The sequence below is a fragment of the Schistocerca gregaria genome, chromosome 7 (assembly GCF_023897955.1).
Source record: "Schistocerca gregaria isolate iqSchGreg1 chromosome 7, iqSchGreg1.2, whole genome shotgun sequence".
NCBI lineage: Eukaryota > Metazoa > Arthropoda > Insecta > Orthoptera > Acrididae > Schistocerca > Schistocerca gregaria.
Genome location: NC_064926.1, coordinates 146,696,533 through 146,723,455, shown reverse-complemented (window position 1 = coordinate 146,723,455; position 26,923 = coordinate 146,696,533). Strand labels below are relative to the sequence as shown.

Here is a 26,923-nt window from a genome sequence, read left to right as displayed (position 1 = left end):
GCACTTGCATGGGTGACCATCCAGGCCGCCATGCACTGTTGCCATTTTTCGGGGTGCACTCTGCTTCGTGATGCCAATTGAGGAGCTACTCGACTGAATAGTAGTGGCTTCAGTCAAGAATACCATCATAACAACTGGAAGAACGGTGTGCTGACCCCACGATCCTCCTATCCGCATCCTCCTCTGAGGACGGGACGGCAGTCAGATGGTCCCAGTAGGCCACTCGTGGTCTGAAGATGGAGTGCCCCCACCCTCCGTTTTTTTTCTTTTTAAATAAGATTTTGATAGGGAAAAAAGGCAATTAAAATTGATCTGTTCTGACGAATAACCTTAGTGTTTGCAGTAATACATACCTTCATGAGGCACTTGCTTTGAAGAAGATGAAGAAATATACAGGGCAACATATTTTCAAAATGTATGTTACTGGCTTTAGCTGTTCTCAATGCAATCACTAAAATAGTAGGTTGCTTAATGATACATACCTGCTTATCTGGATTGGCAGATTTTGTTTCTGTGCCATAACTGAATCCAGAAAGCACAACAGTGTGGGCTTTCCTCCTGTCCTGGGCAGTTGAAGCAATATAATGCCGAATTAGGAGTGGATGTGTACGCAGGTACACATAGAAGTTGAAAACATTTGGATTTGCTGTAAATTATATAAAATGTGAAAAATTTCAACGAACTGCAGCCATAAAAAATTACAACACATCAGAATTTACACACAGTAAATTACCTGATGCAGCTTCAGACCTGTCATCATCAATGTGCTGAGGGTGATTTGAACCAATATTTGTTTGTAGAAGAGTATTCAGACTCCCAGTATAATCTTTCAAAATCCATAATGCCATTGACCGCAGGAAAGGATCTGGGTGAACTTTTGTTAAGTTTTGATTTCCACCTTCACTATCACAGCCCAAGATTTCCTTTTACAGTGGAATAAAAAAGAAAAATAAAAGGCTTAAAAAATGGGATTTTTTTCACCTCACAATTTCTCAGTAAACTATGTAGGCCCAACATACCTCATAAAGAAGTCTCTTGAAATTTGGTGGCGTTGAATCCAACTCCCCTTCATATAATCTAGCAATTACCATGGCTAATTGAAAGTCATTCAGCTTGTTTAAGCACACCTGCAGAACAAATAAGGACATTAGTTTTTAAATTTTTTTTCAGAGTACTATTGACATTGAATTTACACCATGTTAACATGAACACATAAGATAATAAATTTTGCTAAGAGTGAAATTTGAGAAGATGTACATAGCTATTCACAAATGGATTTATCATTGAAAGACTATATGATTAGGTAAGAGAAAATACATAACTGATTATGCAAAATTACATTGCCTTGGTTATCCCAATACCAGTACAGTCTTACAGTTGTGATGTCACAATAATTTACTTCAACAACTTGTCAAAGGAGTGCACAATATAACGACAAGTGAACAACAGTTATTTTACTGGATGCTTGCAGAGATATTTCCGCCCATACCTACAGTGTAAAAAAATAACAAGTCATGTGGTTGTATGTGATTCCGAATGTGTAATGACAATAAGCTGAAGTGAAAGTTGTCACAGGGAGAGAAATTACCATGCCCGTTTAAACAGAGAAGCAAGTGGAATTCATGAAATGGTTGTTTAGAGTAGAGCAAGGAAATACTGAAGTTAAACTGAGTCTAATCCTCCCTTGGAATGAAATGTATGTTGCAGGTAGAAAGTGGGAACCTGACAGAATAGCCATAGTAATACAGATTTCACTGTGTGTACACACGAACTCTAGCCATGGGTCCACTTCTAGTTCACTGGCACAAAAACAACACCACAGACAGACAGGCAGACAGACAGACAGACACACAGAGCCATCAGTGATCTCACCATGACACATTCTTGTTTCTAAAACATCTGCCTTTCACTGTCTTTCTGATACTAATATGAAAATGTATCATGATTATTTTAATAAGCTACTTTTATTTTAGTAGTCAAAGAAAGATTTAAAACATAGAACAACCTCAATTGCATCACGCAGTGCACCAGCTAGAAGAAAGAAGGCAGCCGCATGTTCAAATCGTTGCTTTCCAAGTAGTGCAAAAGCATTCTTCAATGCTGCTTTTCTCCAGCGATCATCAGAAAAATTATTAGCAAAGAAATGAGTCATTCGTTCATCCCTCTTTGATCTGAACAATCCACATACTAAACTCTTTTTCTTCATTGCAAGGTAAAATATGGCTGCATCAAGTGGATCTTGATTCACTAGATAAGCAGCTTTAGCAATCTGAAATTCAAAACAGAATCGCCAGTGTCATTGCACAACAAAGTTTAATTGTATCCTATAAGACAGGGATTATTAACAATGTAATACATTTAAGGAATTAATTGAAGAATTAAATACAAAAACTACATGCAAAGATATGCATCCTAATAAAAAAAAAAAAACCAACAAGTGTATAACAATCGAAGTAAAAATTCTGAACACAGTAATGTATACATTATTTACTTATTTCACTTTAAGAACACTTTTAACTTATTGTAAATAACTGAACTGATTGTAGTGTTGGACACTAACTGCTGGTTTTGCAGGCACAGTGCATTAACATTGTCACAAATTTCATCACAATATTGTTATGCCTATACAAAAATATGATTTCAGGAACTATTCTTACTCACCAAATGACTTATTATATGAATTTTAATATATATATTTTCCATACAGCTATTAGGAATGCTGTTGGGTGTAATTATAAATGAGTGAAACACCTAATAGCTATCTCGAATGTATGTGTGAGTACTCATACCTTTTCAATGCAAATCTTTAGAACTGTGTGATTCCTCAACCACCATCCAACCCCAAGTTCTTTCAACACAGACCACTTTGGGCTCCCTTTTGCATATGAAGGTATAAGATTTAACAGCTCTTCTTCGCTCTCTGAATGGAAAGCCCACACCAGGTTATTTGTGCCAACACCTTGTCTCTGGAACTGTGCACGTTGAGCGAATGGCAAACACCGCAGAAGGTAGTTGTAGTGCTTCATTGCCAACAGGAAGCGTAGGCCACAATCATCTAGTGAATCTGCAAGTATTTGAATATTTATATTAGCACATTTCTTTGGATAGGCTTCAATGAATTTGTTGTTGTTGTTGTTGTGGTCTTCAGTCCTGAGACTGGTTTGATGCAACTCTCCATGCTACTCTATCCTGGGCAAGCTTCTACATCTCCCATGAATTTGTATGAAATAATTTTATCTGGGAGAATAGATTTTTGTCATCTGTTAGTACAAAATGAAATACTTCCAAATGGAAAGGAAGATTAGAATTTAACATTCCATTAATACAGAACACAAGATGCCATAGTGCAAGGATGGGGAAGGAGATTGACTACGTCCATTGTGTAGGAACCATTCCAGCATTCATCTTAATTGGACTGGAGTAGGGCTTTGAACCCCACTCCTCCTGACTCTGAATTCAGAATGCTATCACTACATAAAATTACTCAGTACTTTGAGGTGGTGAGAAAAAGAATATTCATTAAAATGAAAAGCCAGTTACTATTAAAACTGAAACATAATTACTGGTCTTTAAAAACAATACCATTTTGAAGGAATACAAATTTCTGAACACTCTTAATGTACCACTTTGCTTGTGAACATACGATGAAATATATGCGTTATGAAAACTGCAATTAATTTCAGCATGTCAGTATTAATTCTTTCTTAGAAGAAACTGAAACAGTATAAAGACCTCTCCATGGTTTTCTGTTGCCTGTTTTTACAAATGGAATGTAGTATAAATACCTAAAATTGGACATGATAATGTTATGGAGTAGTAAGTGACAAGATGGTCTATACCAATTCTAGTACATCTAATGATGGAAATTAAACAATGGAAAATCCAGGATGGAATGTAACAATAGTAGAAGAAAAATGGCTACTTACCACATAGGAGAGATGCTGAGTTGCGGATAGGCACAACAAAAAGACTCTCACAATTAAAGCTTTCGGCCATTAAGGCCTTTGTCACTAGCGCGCGCGCACGCGCACGCGCCCACACACACACACGCACGCACGCACGCACGCACGCACGCACGCACGCACACACACACACACACACACACACACACACACACAACTGCAGTCTCAGGCAACTTGTGTGGTTTCAGTTGCCTGAGACAGTCGTGTGTGTGAGTTTCGTTTACGTGAATGTGTATCTGCGTGTTCGTTTGTGTATTGTTGATGAAGGCCTTCATGGCCGAAAGATTTAATTGTGAGATTCTTTTTGTTGTGCCTATCTGCGACTCAGCATCTCCGCTATATGGTGAGTAGCAACTTTCCTTCTCATAATACTGTTACATCTAACGATGGGGTTCTCCTAAAATATGTGATGAGATGATAAATAAAATTATTTGGAACCAAAGACAAGAGTTTATGCTAATAATGGAAAAAATATGTTTTTACAATATTTTCATTTTACAAGACAGATTAGTTGAGAAGACAGATTAGGTGAGTGGTAGACAGTGTTGACTTTTTCTGGCTGACCTCATGTGGAGCATGTTTATTATGTTAGAGGGGTGGGGAGAGAATCAAATCTGTGACAGAATTCTTTAAAAATAAGTTCCTGCTGTAGGAAGTGATATGTTGGGAGAAGTTTTTGTCATACGAAAACTAAGAAACCTTATAACTGAATACTGGCCAAACTCTGGGTAAGAGACCATAGGAGCTTTTCCACTGAATGCCTCAGGACTGGAGAAAGAGAGAGAGAGAGAGAGAGAGAGAGAGAGAGAGAGAGAGAGGTGGGAGGGGAGGGGAGTTATATTGGTAGGAAGAAACGACATTATTGCAGTTTACAGTACAATGTTCCAAATGCACTTGATTGAGCATGATGTGTTACTGCCGAGTAACATAGCCCAATGAAACTTGGACTGTAGACAGAACCTTTCACCATATGAAGGCATGTAATAACCGAGGAACATCATTAAACATGATTATTTTGGTGGTCTTGGTGTTAAGGTGCTGGGAGGGATAATAAATATTATGACACTGTGCACTCACCAGTCAACATTATTGCAACACTACTTCCTCATGTGCATTGTTTCAAGGGTGCAATTACTTCTGACTTTATTTTTATGGATGAGAATGTGTGATCACATCAAACTGCATGGGTGGAGGATCTCTTGGAATGAGAGGGTATTCGGCCAGTGGACTGGCCTGCCCGCTCCCAACTTAAATCCAACTCAGCATGAGCAGAATGTGTCGGGGAGACAAATTGCAGCATGTCCACAAGCAAATCCTAACAAGCACATGTGAGATGTGTTGGGGAGACATTTTACAGGAAGTACACATGCACCAACAAATATCTGGCAGTTGTCTATTGCACTGATGCACAAGTGGAACTCCTTACCAACACTGTTGGTCATATGGAAGCATATTGCAGAATATGCATTGCCGTTCTTGGTAATCACACACACTCTTAAGAACCGTGTCTGTAAGAGGCGATTATAAATCGCAATGACTTCAGTATAATTATTTACTTTGAATAAAAATGTCATTTCTGTTTGTCTAGTTATGTATTTCTTTCGGTTCCATTTAGTATTATCTGTAGCAGTTCTTTCTATATATGGTCCAAGTGTCACTGATCATACTAACTTGGCAGTGACACATGTGTAGGTTAACTTGTGTCCATAAGTTTTGCACAGCAGTGAGTATTCTGTAAAAAATTTCTTACCTGTGGATACATCTTCTCCTTCAGGCACTCCTGAGAGATTTTCTTTTGCAATTGCTGTTTTTGCTGCATCAATAGCAAATCGCTCTGCAAAGTCTGTGTTGCATGTAGAAACAGTATCCGCCAAAGCTAAAAGATGCATCTGATCAAGACTTGAAAGGCCAGGTAAGTGTGTATGTGTCAATAGCCGTGAAAGGACACGCCCCTACATAACAAAATGGTGGTATTACATACTACAACACATACAAAATGAATAAATGCTACTACACACACAATGGTATCAACACGTACAATATACTACACAAATAAAAAAGGTTAAGTAAAACATGTGGCCATGGGCAACTGCAGAAAGTTTTCCAAGACGGGGCACAAGATAAAAATGTTGCCAGTTTGTACGTAACTGATTCAATGAGTTTGAAAACGTGTCCAAGAACTACATCTGACAATAAGTGAACAAAACTTATTGTGCCTTAAAACTTAAAGAGTTATCTACTTGACATTTTTAAGGTGATTACTTTGGTAAATAAATGGTAAGCATATCTCAGAAGTATTTACAACAAATCTTTTTTATGTTATTAATATAAATACGGATATCACTTTTTGATTCCATTATCTGAAATTACATCTTCAAATGATTAAATCAAGGGTGTTCAATGAGTTATGAAATAAAGATAGAAAGTATTCATAAAAATGATGTACTCATGCTCCCGTAAGGTTAGGCTGAAAGTAAAAATTAAAAATGTGAAATGAAAAAAAAAAGGTCAAAGTGATTGAGAAAACCTTACTGGATATCAATGAAAGTGCCAAATTAATACTCCTCGAAGTGGAGAAGCAGAGAATAAACTTTAGGAAGGGCTTATTCGACTCTGATGCCATCTATGACACTTTGCTTATAAAACTGCACATCAATTCACGTCACTGGATTTATTCCATTATTTACATGATTTATAGTGTTTAGTCCTGATGACATATGTGAACTTGAACAAAGCACTTTCAAAGCTACAATTATTTTGGTTGGTTAGGTGAACTGCAGCGTAGCCCAGGACCAATATACAACTGTTATAGGGCAGTAAAAAACAGCAAAATCAAGATAAAGCAGCCTAGAACCAGACCAAGGTAATTGTCCTCTCCAGTTTATCGCATTATTGTGCAGGAAGCCAACTAGTACGCAGAATTTGTAGCTCGGTGACAACATGTGGTTCTGAGTCGCACACAGATAAGTTCCCATTCTTGAAGAGTATAGTTTTTCCTCCATGAAATTTCACACTTTGTTCCCTCTCTTTGAGGACAGAAAATAGTATCCTTTTTCTACACACAAATAATGAATTACTGTTGTGATTCCACTGCACAACAAAAGGAGGGGGGGGGGGGGGCATCCGTATGGGGATTGTGGTTGGGTGATTGGAATATAAACTGCTGAGATGTTTATGTGCTCAAAATCAGTGACAGAATCCATGTGCCACAGTGTAAAGACTTGCTCCTTTCCGTTCCGTAAGGGCCTAATAAGAAAGTGACAGAGCAAAGACTAGAAATTAAATTTTGGCATGGTTCTGTAAAGGTTCATATCCATCTTGACTGCAGGTCAGCACTGAACCTGGACCCGCAACAAGAAACCAGTGTAATTTTCTGTGAGCAGACTAACAACTAAAGAAGCTCAAGATATATAATGATTGCTGCTGCTGCTGAACTTCTCTTCTTGGTCGGACTTGTTACCTGTAAATCTGCAGTTTAGAGCAGCTGCTGACTATGAGTACTGGAAAGTCGAGAGAATTCTGTAATGAATAAAAAGCTACTGTCCATATTCCATGAGGGAGCAAGTGCCCTCACCTGTGAACTCCTATGCCTAACAATGGAAATTCCAGGTTCGAATTTCAAAAATATTATGAGAAGGATAGACTGCTACTCACTGTAAAACTGAGATGTTGAGTTGTGGGCAGGCACAACAAAAGGATTGTTAGATATCTAGCTTTTGGCCAGAGTCTTCTTCAGAAAAGAAGACACACACACACACACACACACACACACACACACACACACACACACACACACACACACACACACAAACCTCACCTCATGCACATGACTGCCACCTCTGGCAGTTTGGATCGGAATGTAACTGTCAAGCTGAACTGAGCAGCAATGTACTGTGGTTCAGGGAATGGGAAGGGATAGTAGGATATGAGTGGCGCGAGAGAAGTGTGCTATTTGGTGGAGCATGCAGGGATTAGATGGAGGTATGAGAACACTGTCAGGTGCAAGGTTGGGAGGCTGTGGAGCAAGGAGGTGGGTGGGAGGGAGTGGGGAGCAGAAAAAGAGAGGAGCAAGGAAGGGGAAAGGGGGACAAGTGCATTGGCCGAGGGTGGCACACAATGAGAGTGTGGGCACATCAATATAGAGGGGGCAATAAGACCATGGGAGAGGGAAGAGTGGGGAGGGGCTGTAGAGTGGAGGGTGTGGAGTTGGAGACAGTAGGTTACCAAGTTGAGGGCAGGATAATTTTGGGAGTGGGATATGTGTTGTCAAGATAACGCCTATCTGTGCAGGTCAGAAAAGCTGGTGGTGGTGGAGTGGAGGATCCAGATGGCCCAGGTTGTGAAGCAGCCACTGAAATTAAGCATGTTATGTTTTGGCTGCATCTTGTGCCACAGGATGGTGTACCATGCTCTTGACCACAATTTGGCAGTAGTTATTCATTGTAGTGGTTAGCTGGTCGGTAGTCACATCAATATATAAAACAGTGCAATGACTGCAGGAGAGCTGCTTAGACAGATTGTTGGGCCTCGCATGGAGACAGTCGGAGGCCATACCACCTCTTTCCCTGCCTGTACTCTGCTATCCCTCCCCCTTCCCTGCCTCACTCTAGATTTCCACTCAATGTGACAGCTGCATTCTAGTCCGAGCTGCCAGAGATGGAAACCACGGGTGCGAATGTGTATGTTCTCTTTTCTGAAGAATGCTTTGGCCAAAAGCTAAATGTGTAACAGTCTTTTTGTTGCACCTGCCTGCAACTCAACAGTCAGCTTCATAGTGAGTAGCAGTTCATCATTTACCTAATATGGTTGAACTCCCTTGTGTGTTGCACAAGCCTGTGACCAGGCTACTGGCCTCAGTGATGGAGTGTAACCTTCCTTTGCAGCAGCTCTAGGAGGTGCTTATCATCCCACCACCTTTAACTCCTAGGAAAGATCTTCACACTAATTTGATAGCAGACTGGGCAGATCTGAGGCCATTCTGGAACAAGGAAAAATCCCCACCCCTATCTGACATTGAACGCAGTATCTCCAGGACCGGACCCCAGTACTCTGCCACTTAGACTACCATGGCCAATTCCATATGTATAGGAGAAGGAAAATATCTTTAGTGAACATACATACAGTTTAATAAGTAGTTTACAATGATTATTCCTTTAACAGTAATGTAAGAGGTGTAGGGCATTTTAGTTATGTAAATTTGTGTACTAAATGTTTTGCCAGATTAAAAGTAAATTCTTATGTCATTTATGCACAAGACAATACCAATAATAAATAGGGACTTACTTTTAAGCGGAAGTCAATATTATTTGAATGAGTGAAAATTTTGACAAGTGAAAGTTGTGATATGTGTAAACAAAGCAATAGAGGAAAATAAGCTTATAGCTCGAAGAATGCTCTGAACTTCCACACTAACTGAAAAAAAAATAGAAGATGGGTTGATGCAAAATAGAATCAGTTACATATTGGATACCACATTCAACATGTTGGAACGAGTAGATGTTTACAGCTCAGTGACTGCTTAAACTGCATACCCTAGACTACGATTTGCTCTGTAGTAGGGTAATGAGACTAGCACTACGAGAGTGTCACAAATTGCTATTCAGTATTTAAGAGAGTTTTAAATGGTTATCACTACGCATAAAACTAAGTAATAAATTCTTGCATTAATAATACTAATCATGAATTAGGTGCACAAACCTATGCTAATCTATCATCATGCTTTTCTTGGCAGTTTCTTCCAACACAGTCTCCCTATTGGAGACTACTACTCATCTTACTGTGGTAGGCATCCATTACCCAATCTCAGTTTATTAGACTAGCACTTCGTGATGTCTTAGTTCGAGATCAAAATTGTCTGACTTAGCACCAAAGAACCATGCCTCAAACACAAATGTAAGCTCTAAGCCATTCACTATCACATAAAGAGTAACTCTGAAACACCAAATAATGTTTTCTGCCAGTGTATTCCAAACTATTTCTCCAAATAATGTTTTCTGCCAGTGTATTCCAAACTATTTATAATACACATCTGTAAAATAACACGTAATATTTTCTCTTAGTTCGAGATCAAAATTGTCTGACTTAGCACCAAAGAGCCATGCCTCAAACACAAATGTAAGCTCTAAGCCATTCACTGTCACATAAAGAGTAACTCTGAAACACCAAATAATGTTTTCTGCCAGTGTATTCCAAACTATTTCTCCAAATAATGTTTTCTGCCAGTGTATTCCAAACTATTTATAATACACATCTGTAAAATAACACGTAATATTTTCTCCGTTTCTTTGTCTTAGTCATGTGGATTAGCATTGACATTAATCAAGGATTTAAACTTGTTCAAGGCAGGTGACAAATAATTACATCCATGATAATACAACTTCTCTTTCTTGTGAGGAGCATTATCAGTTATGTTTTTGGAAAAACAATATTTTTGTGTGGACAGTGTAGTTGTTTGATTTCTGAAAATTATTTTCAGGACTGCACTCCCATCATTGATCAAGAGTAGTATATTAATAGTTTTCTGTTTTTGAAAGCAATTGGTGAACACAGTTAGTGCTTTCAGTTGTTTTATCAAACTGTCGAATTCAACTTAAACAACATGGCACGAACTTAAACAACATGGCACGCTAGTATTTATAGCAGTTGCTAGGAGGCATATGATCCTTTAACGAGAATTGTCTAAGAACAAACTGATCCACTTGTACAAATTATTAATAATGTGCATCAAGTCTTTCTGAAACAACTTCAACTACATTTCCCACAACATTCTTTGTTTCATTCGGAATATGATTTCACATTATTAAAGAGTTCTATGGGCATTTCACAGCTGCATTTTTCTCTCTCTTTTTTTGCGAGTTGTTTAGGGAGTTATTATCTTCACTTTAACCTTAGAAATGCAGAACTAGAAACTTTTTATGTTTACCGGACATCATCATCAGGACAGCGATCACAAATCTTCTGTTTGGTTTATTTAGGCCAGATTGCATAATTTTTTTAGAAACTTTTTTTAATAAATCAAGTAAATGTTTCTGAGAATCCTTAAGTGAACAAAGGAACCATATTTTTATTGAAACTTCCTGGCAGATTAAAACTGTGTGCCGGACCGAGACGACCTCGGGACCTTTGCCTTTCGCGGGCAAGTGCTCCACCAACTGAGCTACCCAAGCATGACTCACGCCCCGTCCTCACAGCTTCACTTCTTCCAGTACCTCGTCGCCTACCTTAAAAACTTTACAGAAGCTCTCCTGCTGTGAGGACGGGGCGCGAGTCGTGCTTGAGAGTTCAGTTGGTAGAGCACTTGCCCGCGAAAGGCAAAGGTCCCGAGTTCGAGTCTCGGTCCGGCACACAGTTTTAATATGCCAGGAAGTTTCGTATCGGGGCACACTCCGCTGCAGAGTGAAGATCTCATTCTGGGCATATTTTTATTCACTGCACAGTGACTTCCCATACTGTCTGTTGATTATATGCTACAGTAAGGCAATTATTTAACAAAGGATGTTAAATATTTAATTTTTTCTATAACTAACATGCTTTTATGGCTTGTGCAAAGTACAAAAATGACAGGATATGCAATTTTTTTAATGGATGACATACTTTCAGTATATGCTACTGCATTTTTAACTAGCCACATTTTCCTGAATAAGGTGCACATTGCTCTACGCATATCGCTACCCTTTCTTAAGGCCCGTCCACACGCAACGATCTGTCTGCGCACATCACATCTGCGCAGACAGATCGTTGAGTGTGGACAGAAGATTTGCACCAACCTGAGGTGTGCAAACCTGCAAGTTGGAGTTGGAGGTTTGAGCGAAACCTCTCAAATCTGTGGGTTCAAACCATATCTGCGAAGACAAGTTGGAGCGTGTGGACAAGAGATCGCCGCAAATCTGGCACGAAACCGCTGTTTGCTCAGTCTAGTGTTTGTGTTTGTGCACACAGGGCATTAAAATGGCTGATACTCGTCAGTGTTCTCGAGAGTTTGTAAGTGAATTCATTGAAATATATAGATACCACCCATGTTTGTGAAAGATTAAAATAAAGAATATAGTGACCGAGACAAAATGACAGCAGCATACAATGCTTTAATTGAAAAATTGCGGGTATTATTTCACTCAACTCTTGTTTCGATGTTACAGTTGATAATTCCAAATCCTTGTAGCTCCTTCCTGTTGCTAGGAACCTTAATGTTACCACCAGCCGTTCATGAGGAGAAATTGACCACCTCTATACAAGTATTTTTTCTCATAATATGAGGGGTTACAAGCTTTAAGAGATAATTATAAGTTTCAACATGCATCCACAAATAATTTTGCCAGAGGTTAGGTTCGCCCTGCAACTCTCGCAGTAAATTTACATGAGAAAACTGCTTTCGCTTTATCAGCCACTGTCTACACCATTGACCGCTTTCTCTGTTTCCTGCGGTTGGTCTGAATGTTTTTTGAAACACAGACCACAACAGAGCTTCCTCCTCCATTTCTATATTTCAAAATAACTGAATTAAATTTTTGACGTTTACAGGGAGCTTCGTCGCTTGCCACTGTTATTTCTTTTCTACACCGACAGATGGCATGCGAGTAGTAGATTGGGGTTTGTGTCATGTGAACACACAACATTTGCAGTGATCTTTTGCATGTGAGACATCTGCGCCGATGTCTGTGCAGACAGATCGCTGCGTGTGGACCGGGCTTTACAGGAAAGTTGAAATAAATTAAAGACCACACATGGCTTTACAGCTAACGTAATAGGGAAGAAGGGAGAAAGATGAAAGTTTTATCAAACCTGTCGCGGCCCAAAATGTGACAAGCCTTGTCGCTCCTGACTCATGGATAAACGTCTTTCATGACGTTTTGGCGAATCTATTTCATCCTCCAGCAGTTCATCTAGTGTCTCATCTTCAACAGCCAAACTTCCATCAAATAAATGATTGTAATCCTGAAAAAAACATTAAGAAATTAGAACCACTGACGTGAAATATGATAACAGCTATTAAACTGAAACTACGAGGAGAATTGTACCTCCTGATCTTCTGAGATTTGGGCAGCACTGCTAGTTGTTTCCCTGTCTGCAGCTAAGAGGGTCCACAATGGTAAGGGTGGTATAGAACTTATCTCGGCATAATCAAGTGTTAGTTCCTCAGGTATGGCAGTAGTGGAACCTCTCTGTTCAAGAGGGCTTGTAGTACCTGAATAATAAATATACAGCATAAAACAATTTTTGATACAATCAAGGAAATAAACACAATACATAAAGAAGCGATAGAGAAAATAATAAGTATCAGATAGATTGTGAAATTAATAACTCAGCAGTGAACTGCAAAACTGAAAAGAGAAATGCCAACAGAAAAACAGCATTTTTATGCCACACACAGACACATTCAAAGAATAAAAAGCAGACTGACCAAAGGCTGACAGTTTTATGCAAAAATAAAATTTCTGCAGACAATTTGTCAACAGAGTGAGAAAGCGTTACTAGTTTGCTCCAGAAGAAACTTGCTTCTTAGGGGCTATTTACCTTGATTTGCATACTCGTGTTAACCTGTTATATAGAATAATATTTCACTCTCCTCTTTCTAACCTCTTCCCATCCACACCTACCTAGCTAATAGAAATTTCATAGTGAATATAATCTTTTCAGAAAATATACTTATGTAGCCATGATTTTTTCCTGTCACTGGTTAAGATTCCTTTGTACAGGAAAAGGAATGAGATTAAAGTGTGAGAATATGGCTAAGTAAAAGAAAGGAGATTGAAGTTTAATGATAGATCAATTGAGATGAGGCAAACCAAAGGGGAAAGTCACACCTGGCAAAGAGTCAAGAAGATACCATCTCATGTAAGATGAATGAAGCAAATTCATGGTAAGCACTGCATTTGGCAGTCTTAATAGATGGAAGAGTTCAGTCTCACAATAAAAATATATTTGATGGCAAATACATATGAACTGAGGCAAAGAATTGGGGGAAAACAGATATACAGGAGAATTAAAGTCACATAATGTAATTCAGAATTCGTAAGAATATGAGGACTACAACACTGAACAACAATGGCAATAATATTATTAACAGTGATAACAGAAAAACAAAAATATATTGTTACACTGAATAAAATGACTGATGACTTGAGAAGGGGACAAAAAAGAGTTGCAATACAACAGTGTATGGAGAGACATAAGATATGTACTAAAAGAGAAATCTGACAATGCTGCAAGACACTAAAATACAAAATGAAAAGAAAACAAATCGGAGGGGGGGGGGGGGGACGGGGGGGATGGGTCGTAGGGAGGAGGGAGAAGGGGAAGAGAGTGAGTGAGAGAGTGCTAGATAGGATACACTGGACTGGAAGGGGTACTTTGTGAGTACAGGCTGGGAGTGGTTAAGGTGGAAAAGGAGGATGAGAAACCACAAATCTGCAAAGGTTCCTGTAAACATGAGGTGTATTACGCAGTACAAATATATTTTGTGAAGGTGGTGGCCTACAGCTCACAAGTATGTGGAAAAATGTCATATTTCAACCACCAACAGCAGCTGATATATAAATTTCACAGAAAAATTTTGTATTGTGGGGATCTACAATTGTAGAATTATACCATGATAAAAAAACCACTTCAGCTGTATAACAAATATTTATTTATGATTCAAGTAGTCTCATGGCATTAAAGCCACATTATCAGGGATAGATGTGTATACAAGCAAGAGCAAAATGTATAAATATCCTGTTTAGATTAAAATGTAGTTGAACTACACATGAAATTATTTAGGAAAATATGTACTCACATTTATTTCAAATGATAAACAGTAGATTACCCAACATTCTTTCTCAAATTATGATTAAAATGTTCACCCATCAAGAAGTAAGTAGTCCAATTTAGAACACGGCAAAATGCAGGGATCATCATCTCAGTACAGGAAGTCTACAATATGGATAAAGTAAACCAGATCATAGGGAAAGAAAGGGACATAACATCAAAATTCTCAAAGGGATTGAGATATTGAGGTGCAAAAAGAATCTCTCAATGCATACCCTCAATGGGCAGCTAGAGTTGTGCTATCACAATGTTTTAGCGAACTTCGACAGTTTGAATAGGACAACCTAGTACATATAGTTATTCCCAACTTTACATCATTTTTATACACAGTTATTTGGTTTTTTCCCTGAAAAAACACTGCCATTTCTGTACTTGACTTCCATAATTGTCAATCGCTATGAGACTCAATCACTATTTATGCATTTTTGGTTCCTGAAGATCATTACTAATTAAGTGCTATATAATTCCTTTATTTTACAACTGTATTCCACTTGGGATGGTTGACCTCCTCCTGTTTTGAAAATAAAGTAATTATATCTTAGGTTTTCTATCTTTCACATGTAAAGATAGTTCTAAAGATGTTACCCAACCTTCCCTGCCACCATTTATGATACTGTCCCTACACCGCCTCTCATTGCATAAATTTTTACGTGCATGCTCCCTTTTTGCTTGTATGCGCCAATTCAGCTCAGTTCATCTAGGTGGTCACTGTGTGCCTCATGTTGTCATTATGTCCATACAATATTTTAATTTTCTCTTTGTCCAGTCCTCCTCCTGTCTAGACCTTCATTACCTATCACACAATTGTACAGACTCTGCTTTATGAGATTTACTTTATCTTACTAGGTGGAACATAGGTTTCCTCACCTACTCATAATTTGTTTTATTCTTTTACAGTCCATCTTGTTTACCACTTTATCCTTATTCTAGATTTCCTGTATCAAGATTATGTTCCCTACATTCTGCCATCTTTTAAATTGGACTACTGACCCTGTGACAGTTGAACACCTTTATCACAATGGACAGATGTTGGGTCATCTACTGGTTATCATTTGAAATAAATTGTGGAATAAGTGCGAGTACATAATTTTGCTATATAGTTTCACATGTTGCGCAACTACATTTTAACTGATACAGGATCTTTATACTTTTTCTCTTGTTTGTATGCAGATGTACCCCTGATGATGTGGCTCTAATGCCATGAAACTAGTTGGGTCAGAAATAAATATTTATCATAACCTGAGGCATACTTTTTCATCATGGTAGAATCACTCTTTATTCACAACTATTTTTGGTCTTCAGATGATCTTCAAGCAACAAAGCATTTATACCAGCATAAGCAGCAATCTTAAAACTGTGGTATCAAGGAACATAAAATCCTCCATAAGGTACTGCCACCATTAGTGAAATATGTTTCATAGTCAATACTAAAATGTACCAACAGTGTCATTCTTCATCCACATATTAGAGTCGAGTTCCATCTTTCCATGTGGATCCACTGTGCGTACTTGCCAGTATGACTGGTGCCTTAACTGCGTTAAAATCGAAGCAGGGGTGCTAGGCACAATGTCATAGATTTCAGCCTCCTCATATTTACCTTTACATAAGCTCTAACTTCAATAGCATCAATACCAAAAGCCTTCATTAAGTTTGTGGCGGATGTCATCATTTAAACACAAGAAAAGAGTTGTATGTTGAAGCTCACACATACTGCAATACATTTCAAATTATTGATTCCTACGTTTTCTGCTAGTTCTGGATCATGTAATATATGGACCTGATGGCGAAAGAATAAAAAATTATTTAGGAAATTTGATTGAATTTTATCTGTATTTCTAATTTTGTAACTAACAATTAATTATAAATGAAGTGCACAAAATTATTTTTGTACTCTGTCTACAGCACTTGCTGTAAAATGCAGGACTTCATTCATCACAAATCATATTTGATTCATGAAAAGAAACTATTATTAACTATCCACATTTGTTGCTACTGCAAAAGCCAAGGTAAACAGCCCCAAACAAAAAGTACAAAAGGCAAGCTACTATGCAATAAGAAACTTTTATACAGAAAGACAACATGAAATTGTATGAGAGAAGCCATGGTCCCCTGCCTTACCCCACACATCCACTCACTCAGCTACTACAGACAACGCCTTGCTCTGCTCTGGCCAGCTCAGCAGTGTTGTTAACAGCAGCAAAGTGGCTGAGCAGCTCAAGCTGTAAGCTGCATGTTACTTCTAACCGGGGATACAGGAATGGCTTTACTCTCATACCTGCACTAACGTAGCTCACAGACAACGTACGCGAACGAGACCAACCCCTCTGTCGTACTAGGTTCTCCTCGTCTGTGCTGGATTGAAGCATTCCACCCTGTCGCACTGTACATGTTCCTGATATGCATCTGCAAAAGTGGACATTATCTCAGAGGAACATAAACAGCTGGTTTCAAGATATCTACAAAGTACTAAAAACTCTGTAAGTATTACTCAACTCTTGCATTTCCATAAGTGATACTGTTTCAATATTAATTCAGTGCACACAAACAATTTAATTTATGAGCAACAGAGGCCACACTGCACTGATCCAAATATAGTTCTTAAAATCATACATTCTATTCTTTTTCTCATTTTATTAGCTAGTTGAATGAAGCACTGACTCCCACTTTGCAAGTTAATTTCCAGGAGTTCTAAGACATGCATGTTACATTATATTACTATGAGGAAATGAAATATTATTTGGATACAACATACAGCGCAAAGCATATGATCTCATTAAATTTACCCTCGTGTTTCCCATTGTAAAGAATGTTAAAAGACAGAACTTGTAGGAAACATAACAGTATGTGTCATTGCAATGTTTAAAATTAAGCTAACAAATTAACACACATACAACAATACCATTTTATAAATATGGTACTAATAAGGGGCGATTCTCGAAGTCTGTCACGGGGGGAGCTAATTGGGGGGAGGGGGGGGGGGATGGAGTATCACTTAACGAAAGGAGAGTTGGGATCCTCCACCGACAAATTGGTAAAATTTGGTGTTTCTTAACGTAGTTTTTGGTAACTATTTTGGAGTTTGGGGTAAAAAAAAACATGCATTAATAAATAATAAGACACCCATTTTAAGTTAAATGATATTTATTGGTTTAAATCGTAAGTCATTTGCTGCTGTTATTCTTTTGTTAAAATGTGTTTGAAATACATTGCAACCTGTATTGCTACACAATTATATATAAAAAAAGACTGAATCTGTTGGAGTAATATATTTGCTAATTTCTGAAGTCATTTTATCCAGTGTAATATGATACGCCATTGGGGTGGGGTGAAGGGCTGTAACCCCCATAGTGCCCCCCCCCCCCCCCCCTCCTTGCCACCATCCCTGGAACTAATAACTTGTTTTAGTGACAAAATGTAAGTGTAATTGTTTAAAAAAAAACTTGTGTTTCTTTGCTGGCCTAAGGACAAAGGTACTGCCAAAAAGTGAGTACGGAGGTGCTAGTGAATATGGCTGCAAAGAGCACTTCGATATACATTCCCTTTCCTTACACAAACTCAAACTATAATAAGCATTCATAAAATTCTGAAGTTCTATGTAATGAGATTGTATCTAGTGCCAGTATCAAGAACTTACAACTTGCTTTCTAAACTTCATTGTTTACATTTTATCATAGGAGATCTGTTTTCTGTCGTAATAAAAAAAGTAAAGAGTTTTCATCATTTTAAGTATCACATGAAAGTTTAACAGTGCTGACACTTAAAAGGCAATATAAGTAAAGTCAACTTCCTTTACTGAATTTATGGAATATGGAGGGAAAGTCATGTTTAGCACAGTTAAATTATGGTTATGTGGAATGTAAACTGAATGTATTGACGTAAGTTTGTTATTCTATGGGAAAAATGAAAATGTGTGACACACTTACAATATTGGAATCCAAGTCTTGTGGACGTCGTCATAAGTTCTTTATAAATGCAGTAATAAACCAATAATATACATTTTTGCAGAAGAAAGACTGGTTAATATGCTAAAATTAAGAAAGTAATGCTTTATCTCAAATGATATAACAACAAGACAATGAAGGAGTAAGATACCAGAGACAATACATCTCTTTCTTCCCAGCAGCTTATTGTAAAGAATAAATTTTAGAAAGATGCAATAGTACAGCAAAAAGTAGTAAGGATTAATGCAAATTTAAATGAAGACTTGTTCTTTTAAAAATCTATGATTTTTTTTTTTTTTTAAAGAGATACTTTTACTTTTGTGAGCCATGCATACCTTACTAAATGCGCTAATATAGCTTTCACCCAACGTATTTTCCCAGAGTTCAGCAGCTCCATTAGTTGTTTTGGATGATACTGTGGCAACACAGGGCAAGCTATACGGCTGGCTTCAAAAAGTCCATAGTCAGGCATATAATCAGAACCTCCCAACTGCTCAGTCTGCACAATAGCACCTGCAGCCAGGTAACAACAAATGTAATTATTTCAATAGTCTTTTTTTACATGCTGCCACTAACATATATATTGAGTCCTTTATGTTCAAGGTTAATTCTGTAAGTGATACATAGGAAAAAGGAAACCAATTAGACAGTTTACAGGATAATTTTCTGGATGCTCAAAACATTTGTAATGTGGGCACAGCAGTGGAGTGCAACGTATGAAACCCCATCCTAATGACAAATGAGAATTCTTTACACTGATAGCATTTGATTAGTTCTACATGTTGAACCATATCAGGGAAATGATAGCACAAATAAGCAATTACAAATGCTCTACTAGTGGAAAGGGAAATGATAGCACAAATATGCAATTAAAAATGCTCTACTAGTATGATGGATGATTTATCATCCATGAATTGTGGTTTTATTTACTACCATCTCAAACACACTACAAATGTTTCAAAGCACCTGGATCCATATCTGTTTTGTTCCAGTATAAAATACCCCCCCTCCCCTCCCCCACACACTTTTGTTTCTATCACTGTATACCAGTTACTTTACAAAATATTAGGTTCATCAGAGAAGCACCATACCTCTAATCTTTTTGCTATCCAGCATTGTTAAATTGATGGAGCTGACACGGGAAAGATGAGGCATGGAGCTGACATTAGCTAATCGACGTTGCGAAGTTTCCTGTAAGCCAACAGAAAATTTATTACACAACTTTGATACAAATTTAAATTTTACAGCATCTTGCTACTTTCTTTCAATACCTGAGCCAAATTTCTTAAGTCTTCATCTCTCAAGTTTCGAGAATCTTGATATTCATCTGATTCTTGATGGGCTAATCCCACACCACGATCACGAGCAACTGAAGCTATGAAAATTGAAATATATTTCTGTGAATACTGTAGAGCAAAAATTATTACAGTCTTTATTAATAATTACTGCACTGAATATATACAGCACACAAAGAACTTACATTTTGGTTTCCACTGTGAGTAAACATGCATCTCACTATCCATTCCAACAACAAGTATACCGTCTCGAACCCATGATATCTGCATAGGCAAAGGTGGTAAACTATCAGCTGTTACCAAGTCCACCTTACGCAATTTCATCCACCTATAAACATGTTACAGTGAAACTAAAAAAAAATGTATCCGAAATCTGGGCTACTGCGCGTATTTGACTTATATCAAAACAAGTTAAAAATAAAGACTATTATAATACAGCAACAAAAAATAGTAAAAGATGATATAATTATTGATTTCCCTGCTTTAGCAACTTAATTCTCCAATCGCAACTCAATGCATTGGCTGCATTACTATTCAAAGGGTACAGGAAAGGTGACGAGATGTTTCTCATACCTTATTTTAATTTCAATAGTAGATATAGTACAGTGTAGTACATGTATCTCACAAGCATTTAGCTGATTTAAAAGACAATTAAACTTTGGGCCTCTAAATTAAATTAGTGTCCACCTTATGTCTGAATTCTGTTAGCTGGTTCCTCTTGCTACACCACCTCTAAATTTCTACACAAAATCAACAGAACACTGAAATATAAGTACTTTCAAGAAATAGTAAGTTCCATACTAATAAACTAATTGAAATTATTTTGATGTCACTTGCATTTAATCATGCAGTAAACTGTTAACAAAATACCACCTGAAGATAATCAAAATATGAAACACAGAGCAATAATTATGTGATACTGTCAAATGAATAAACATAAATAAAGCCCAATCACAGTGGACTATTCCACCATGACAATGCCGAGAAGAACATCTGTAAATGAAACACATATTGTTACTTTCGAGCAAATGTAACCACAAATGACAACTCACATGTCACAATAGCAGCTTGCACCTGCACACCTACAACAAAGCTGAAAAGAAATAACTATGCCACACCTAATAAATTAAGCAAAGGAGGAAGGAAGATTGAAATTTAATGCCTCGCTGACAACAATGCAGTCATTTGAGATAGAGCATAAGCTCAGGCAAAGTTACGAAAGGAAATCAGCCATGGCTCTCCTTAATGAACCATTCTGACACTTGCCTAGCTAAACCAGAGAAAAAAGATCTGCAGGTATGTATGGAAATTTTTAACTTTTTTTTTTTGACGATTCAGAGTGTTACTATTCCACCAGTTTCACAATGCTCAATTTAAAAGAAATGGACATGCCATGATCTGGAAATAGTGATGAAGGCTGAGAGTTTCAAAATAAAACTAACCAGAAAATTTATATGACAATATTTCAAGATACAAAATTGTGGTATGCTGTTCAGTAACTTACACAAATTTTCAGACTTCAATTTTACCATTCTACATAAAATAACAGGCATTATGGAATTCTGAAAATATCATGGATGGTGCAATTTTGATTTGAAGTGGGGAAAGTTCATACCATCATGTACATGAACATGGTACACACAATGATCTTAATCCACTTTAAAAGAATTGCATCTGATATATAAATACAACTTCTAATAATTAGTGTATTTGTTTCATTCTGTCTAATTCTTTTCAAATTCATATTATTTCTAATGATATAAATACATATATGTAGAATTCATAGTTTCAACTTAAGTTTTTAATTTATTAGTTCTCACTCTGAGCACATTACCAAAATAAATTAACACTTTCAATATGAAAGTAGTTAAAACTCTCCCACTAAGACATCATCTAACACAATAAATACAGTGAATACAGTAAAAGTATACTGAAAGATTAGTTAAGAAGTGTTAAAACAACAAATATTTAGATTATGTACCTTACTTCTCTAAGTAGTAACACTTAACAACAAAACAAATGACAGAAGTTAAGGACAGGGAATGAGACAATTAGCACGAAAAAGCATAAAAGATTAAAGAGTTATGGTATGGAAGCACCAGTGATTGTATTATAGCTGAGCTCTGGCTTTTCTTTGCTATGAGGGTTTTGATAAGAAGCGCAATTCCGTTATGAAGCACAAATACAGATTTTTACCTATGCAATAACACACATTACAAGTGTGTGTAAAACATACACACATAAGCTCACAAGCAAAGTCAGGAAAAGAGCAATGTTAATCCACAAAATTTTTTTACTGATCACACAATAGAAGGATCTGCTAACTTCTAATTATCTATTCAGTAGCACTTTTAGAAGTACATTAACTGAAGTCACCTGATCTCATCCACAAATTGAGGAACAGCCAATGAAGAAGCCTTCCTCAAGATAGGCCTGTTTGTTGACTGAGACTCTTTCATAGCCTTCATGTTCGCTTGGGCAAGGTCACTTGAAACAGGAGTAAACAGCAAGATCTGTAACAATGTAATTTGTATTTGCTTGTTCCTATCTAACCATTAACCTCTTAACACAGTAACCAACATAAGTAAAATTTCCTACCTTGCTTCCTACGCCAACAGTAAGTATATGGGAACCATCCTCTTTTGATACCCAATCTAGTTGCACTAAGTGTTTCTGAGTAAGTGGGCAGGTATTTCCACATTCTATGATTGACTTACGCAGTGACTGCAATGTACTGAAACTGGGAACTGCTAACAAACCTGCAATGTCAGGGAAATCCATTAGAGTTAATAAAACAATTGATCAGAAAGTTTAACACACTGTCTATATTTGTTAAGCCAGAATCTTGTATTTTTGGAATTACTGCAAAGGGTTTTAAGCATGTTTCAATAAGCCACATACATGCTGTCAATGAGCTGAAAAGAAGAAATGACGGAATATGATAAAAGCTGTAGAATTTATACACTGAAACATCAAAGAAACTGGAATAGGCATGTGTATTCAAATACTGAAATACGTAAACAGGCAGAACAAGGCGCTGCAGTTCCAAATGCCTAAATAAGATAACAAGTATCTGACACAGTTGTTAGATCAGTTACTGTTGCTACAATGGCAGATTATCAAGGTTTAAGAGAGTTTGAACTTGGTGTTATAGTCGGCACATGAGTGATGCGACACAGCACCTCCGAGGTAGCGATGAAATGGGAATCAAATCTCTAACATCGCTGCGGCCTGAAAAAGATCCTGCAAGGACAGAACCAATGACGACGACTGAAGAGAATCATTCAACATGACAGAAGTGCAGCCCTTCTGCAAATTGCTGTAGATTTCAATGCTGGGCCATCAGTAAGTGTCAGTTTGCGAACCATTCAATGAAACACCATCGACATAGGCTTTTGGAGCCGAAGGCACACTTGTGTATCCTTGATGACTACACAACACAAAGCTTTATGCCTCGCGTAGGCCTGTCAACACCAACATTGGACTGTTGATGACTGGGAACATATTGCCTGGTAGGACAAGTCTCATTTCAAATTGTATTGAGAGGATGGATGTGTATGAGCATGGAGACAACGTGATGAATCCATGGACTCTGCATGTCAGCAGAGGACTGTTCAAGGTGGTGGAGGCTCTGTAATGGTGTGGGGCATGTGCAGCTGGAGTGATATGGGACCTCTGATATGTCTAGATACAACTCTGACAGGTGACATTTACATAAGCAACCTGTCTGATCACCTGCATCCATTCACATCTACTGTGAATTCCGATGGACTTGGGTAATTCCAGCGGGAGAATGCAGCACCCACACATCCAGAATTGCTACAGAGTGGCTCTTGGAATACTCTTCTGAGTTTAAACACTTCTGCTGGCTTCCAAACTCCCAGACATGAGCATTATTGAGCATATTTGGGATGGCTTACAATGTGCTGTTCAGAAGAGCTCTCCACCCCCTCGTACTCTAGGGAAGTGTGCCACATTCTTTGGCTCTACAGGTTAGGTGTTTCATGGATATTAGTTTAAGGTGGTGGTGGTGTTGTTAAAAAGTACTGGATACAGCATTGTGCACTTATATTCAGGTATTCAGCATTGAAGTTCCTATAAACTTATTTGCTTCTTAAAATCATTGTTTAATCAAATAATTAGACAACTAGGTGGATCTGGGTTTTCAAATCACAACTTCAAACCCCCCTCCCCCACACACACCAGAGGAGCTGAACACACAGTGCTGGTATTGATGTGGTTGGACTCGGTGAAAAGAGGGAGAAAGGGGCAGTAAGCTGGAGGGGGGTTGGTAAGTGGTAAAGGGAGCAGGCGCATGGGATGGGAATGCAACCGGGGCTCCAGAAGATGCAAATTGTGGAGCGCACAATGACAATGCGAAGGTATAAATTGGGTAGGGGGTGACAGAACAGATGTGAGGAAGACTGTTGTGTAGAGGGTTTGGGTGTATTGGGTTAGCAGAGGATGTACAGTGAGGAGAACTCTCGTATGTGTAATTCTGTACAGCTGGTGCTGGAGTGAAGGAACCAGATGGTATGGGTTGTGAATCAGCCACTGAAATCTAGCATATTGCTCTCAGCAGTGTGTTCTGCCACTGGGTGGTCAAAGTCTATTCTTGGCCACAGTTTGGCGGTGGCCATTCATTTTGGGGAACAATTGGTTGGTGACCATTTCCACATAGAATGATGTGCAGAAATTGCAGCAGCTGGTTCGCATGCTGCTTTCACAAATGACCTTGGTTCTGATGGGATAGGATAAGCTTGTGACAGGAATGGAGTAGGATGTGGTGGGTGGGAGAACTGGCAGATTTGGCATCTTGGCTTTCACAGAGAGGTGACCCTTATGGCAAGGAGTTGATAGTGGAACTGGAATTGGGATGGACCACAATGACGCATAGGTTGGGTGTGTGGCAGAATACCACTTTAGGAGGAGTAGAAAGGATCGTTGGTAGGATGTCCCTCATTTCTGGGGCTAACGATAAGATATAATTGGATCGCTGAAAGAACATCTGCGACAGATGGTGGCTATGCTACCAATGCTATTATGTGACTGTTTGCAGTTACATATGTTGTTCACCCTACTATACTGTTTGCAGTTGCATATGTTGTTCACCCTACTATGAGTATCACACCAGAAAATTCTACAGCCCTTGCAATGCCATACTACTGAAAAAATGGTAATAACCTTGGGCAGTGAAGCTAGTGACAATGACATAGGAGATGTGAATAATGACAACATTCTCTTTGGAGACTGTGGAGTCTACCCTCTTTCATAAGTTGCCGGTAAGAGATGCATCTATGTGTTAAAATACAGGAACATCAAAATCTTTCCTTTATTTCGACATCCATTTCCAAACTTTTTCTTTTTAATTGTTTTTGTTGCTGTTCCTGCTGCTGCTATCATATCCTAATCTTATTATTAACTCTTCCACTCTTTTTCCAACACACCTTTTCAGTGCCATGATGATTCCAAGATGTGCCATGTATTATTTGACAATATTGTTCCATTCCGTGGGAGGGACATGAAAGAGAAGCAGTGGTTGGGAAGGGAGTGAGACAGGGTTGTAACCTCTCCCCGATGTTATTCAATCTGTATATTGAGCAAGCAGTAGAGGAAACAAAAGAAAAATTCGGAGTAGGTATTAAAATCCATGGAGAAGAAATAAAAACTTTGAGGTTCGCCGATGACATTGTAATTCTGTCAGAGACAGCAAAGGACTTGGAAGAGCAGTTGAACGGAATGCACAGTGTCTTGAAAGAAGGATATAGGATAAACATCAACAAAAGCAAAACGAGGATAATGGAATGTAGTCGAATTAAGTCGGGTGATGCTAAGGGAATTAGATTAGGATATGAGATACTTGAAGTAGTAAAGGAGTTTTGATATTTGGGGAACAAAATAACTGATGATGGTCAAAGTAGAGAGGATATAAAATGTAGACTGGCAATGGCAAGGAAAGCATTTCTGAAGAAGAGAAATTTGTTAACATCGAGTATAGATTTAAGTGTCAGGAAGTCATTTCTGAAAGTATTTGTATGGAGTGTAGCCATGTATGGAAGTGAATCATGGACGATAAATAGTTTGGACAAGAAGAGAATAGAAGCTTTCGAAATGTGGTGCTACAGAAGAATGCTGAAGATTAGATGGGTAGATCACATAACTAATGAGGAGGTATTGAATAGGATTGGGAGAAGAGGAGCTTGTGGCACAACTTGACCAGAAGAAGGGATCGGTTGGTAGGACATGTTCTGAGGCATCAAGGGATCACCAATTTAGCATTGGAGGGCAGTGTGGAGGGTAAAAATCGTAGAGGAAGACCAAGAGATGAATACACTAAGCAGATTCAGAAGGATGTAGGTTGCAGCAGGTACTGGAAGATGAAGAAGCTTGCACATGATAGAGTAGCATGGAGAGCTGCATCAAACCAGTCTCAGGAATGAAGACCACAACAACAACAACAATATGCTCCAGCCACACATACTAAAATTTTTATTTCTTTTAATTTAAAACTTCTATTTCACTCTGCAGCATATGATTTCACCTGAACCCACGCAAGTCCTGTTGTATTAAAATGACAATAATATGGCAGGAGGTGCAAAACTCTATGACCATTTCTACCTCCAATTTTGTCAGTCTCATTAAAGGGTGTAGAGGACTGAGGACAGGTTGTCTTGGCAAGGGTTCAGATCATGAAGATATTGTCAATGAACCTGACCTAGACAAAGAATTTGGGATTTTGAGAGGCAAGGAAGATTTCCTCTAGGTGTCCAATAAACAGGTCACCATAGGACAATGTCATGAGGGTGGTCATGGCTCTGGCATCGATTTGTCTGTATATATTCATCTAAAAAGAGAAGTAGTTGTGAATGAAGATATAAATGGGAAGGTGTTTAAGTAATGAGGTAGTGGGTTTGGAGGCCGA

General features: G+C 38.1%; 1 protein-coding gene across 4 annotated transcripts in view; it reads right to left on the bottom strand.

The window, feature by feature from the left end:
• LOC126281225 (dmX-like protein 2) overlaps positions 1 to 26,923 on the bottom strand; it is a 313,079-nt gene that overhangs the window by 139,933 nt on the left and 146,223 nt on the right. For 2 of the 4 annotated variants that reach the window (XM_049979978.1, XM_049979982.1), the window contains exons 23-37: positions 22,600 to 22,760; positions 22,378 to 22,514; positions 20,187 to 20,329; positions 19,978 to 20,081; positions 19,798 to 19,897; positions 19,042 to 19,219; positions 17,041 to 17,168; positions 12,977 to 13,143; positions 12,741 to 12,893; positions 5,713 to 5,914; positions 2,790 to 3,064; positions 2,006 to 2,269; positions 1,020 to 1,127; positions 734 to 923; positions 483 to 646 (exon numbers count right to left, since the gene is read on the bottom strand). In XM_049979978.1, the coding sequence (XP_049835935.1) occupies positions 483 to 646; positions 734 to 923; positions 1,020 to 1,127; positions 2,006 to 2,269; positions 2,790 to 3,064; positions 5,713 to 5,914; positions 12,741 to 12,893; positions 12,977 to 13,143; positions 17,041 to 17,168; positions 19,042 to 19,219; positions 19,798 to 19,897; positions 19,978 to 20,081; positions 20,187 to 20,329; positions 22,378 to 22,514; positions 22,600 to 22,760 (2,474 nt within the window). The remainder of the gene's footprint in view (positions 1 to 482; positions 647 to 733; positions 924 to 1,019; positions 1,128 to 2,005; positions 2,270 to 2,789; positions 3,065 to 5,712; positions 5,915 to 12,740; positions 12,894 to 12,976; positions 13,144 to 17,040; positions 17,169 to 19,041; positions 19,220 to 19,797; positions 19,898 to 19,977; positions 20,082 to 20,186; positions 20,330 to 22,377; positions 22,515 to 22,599; positions 22,761 to 26,923) is intronic. The other 2 variants (XM_049979980.1, XM_049979981.1) reach the window with 2 other exon arrangements.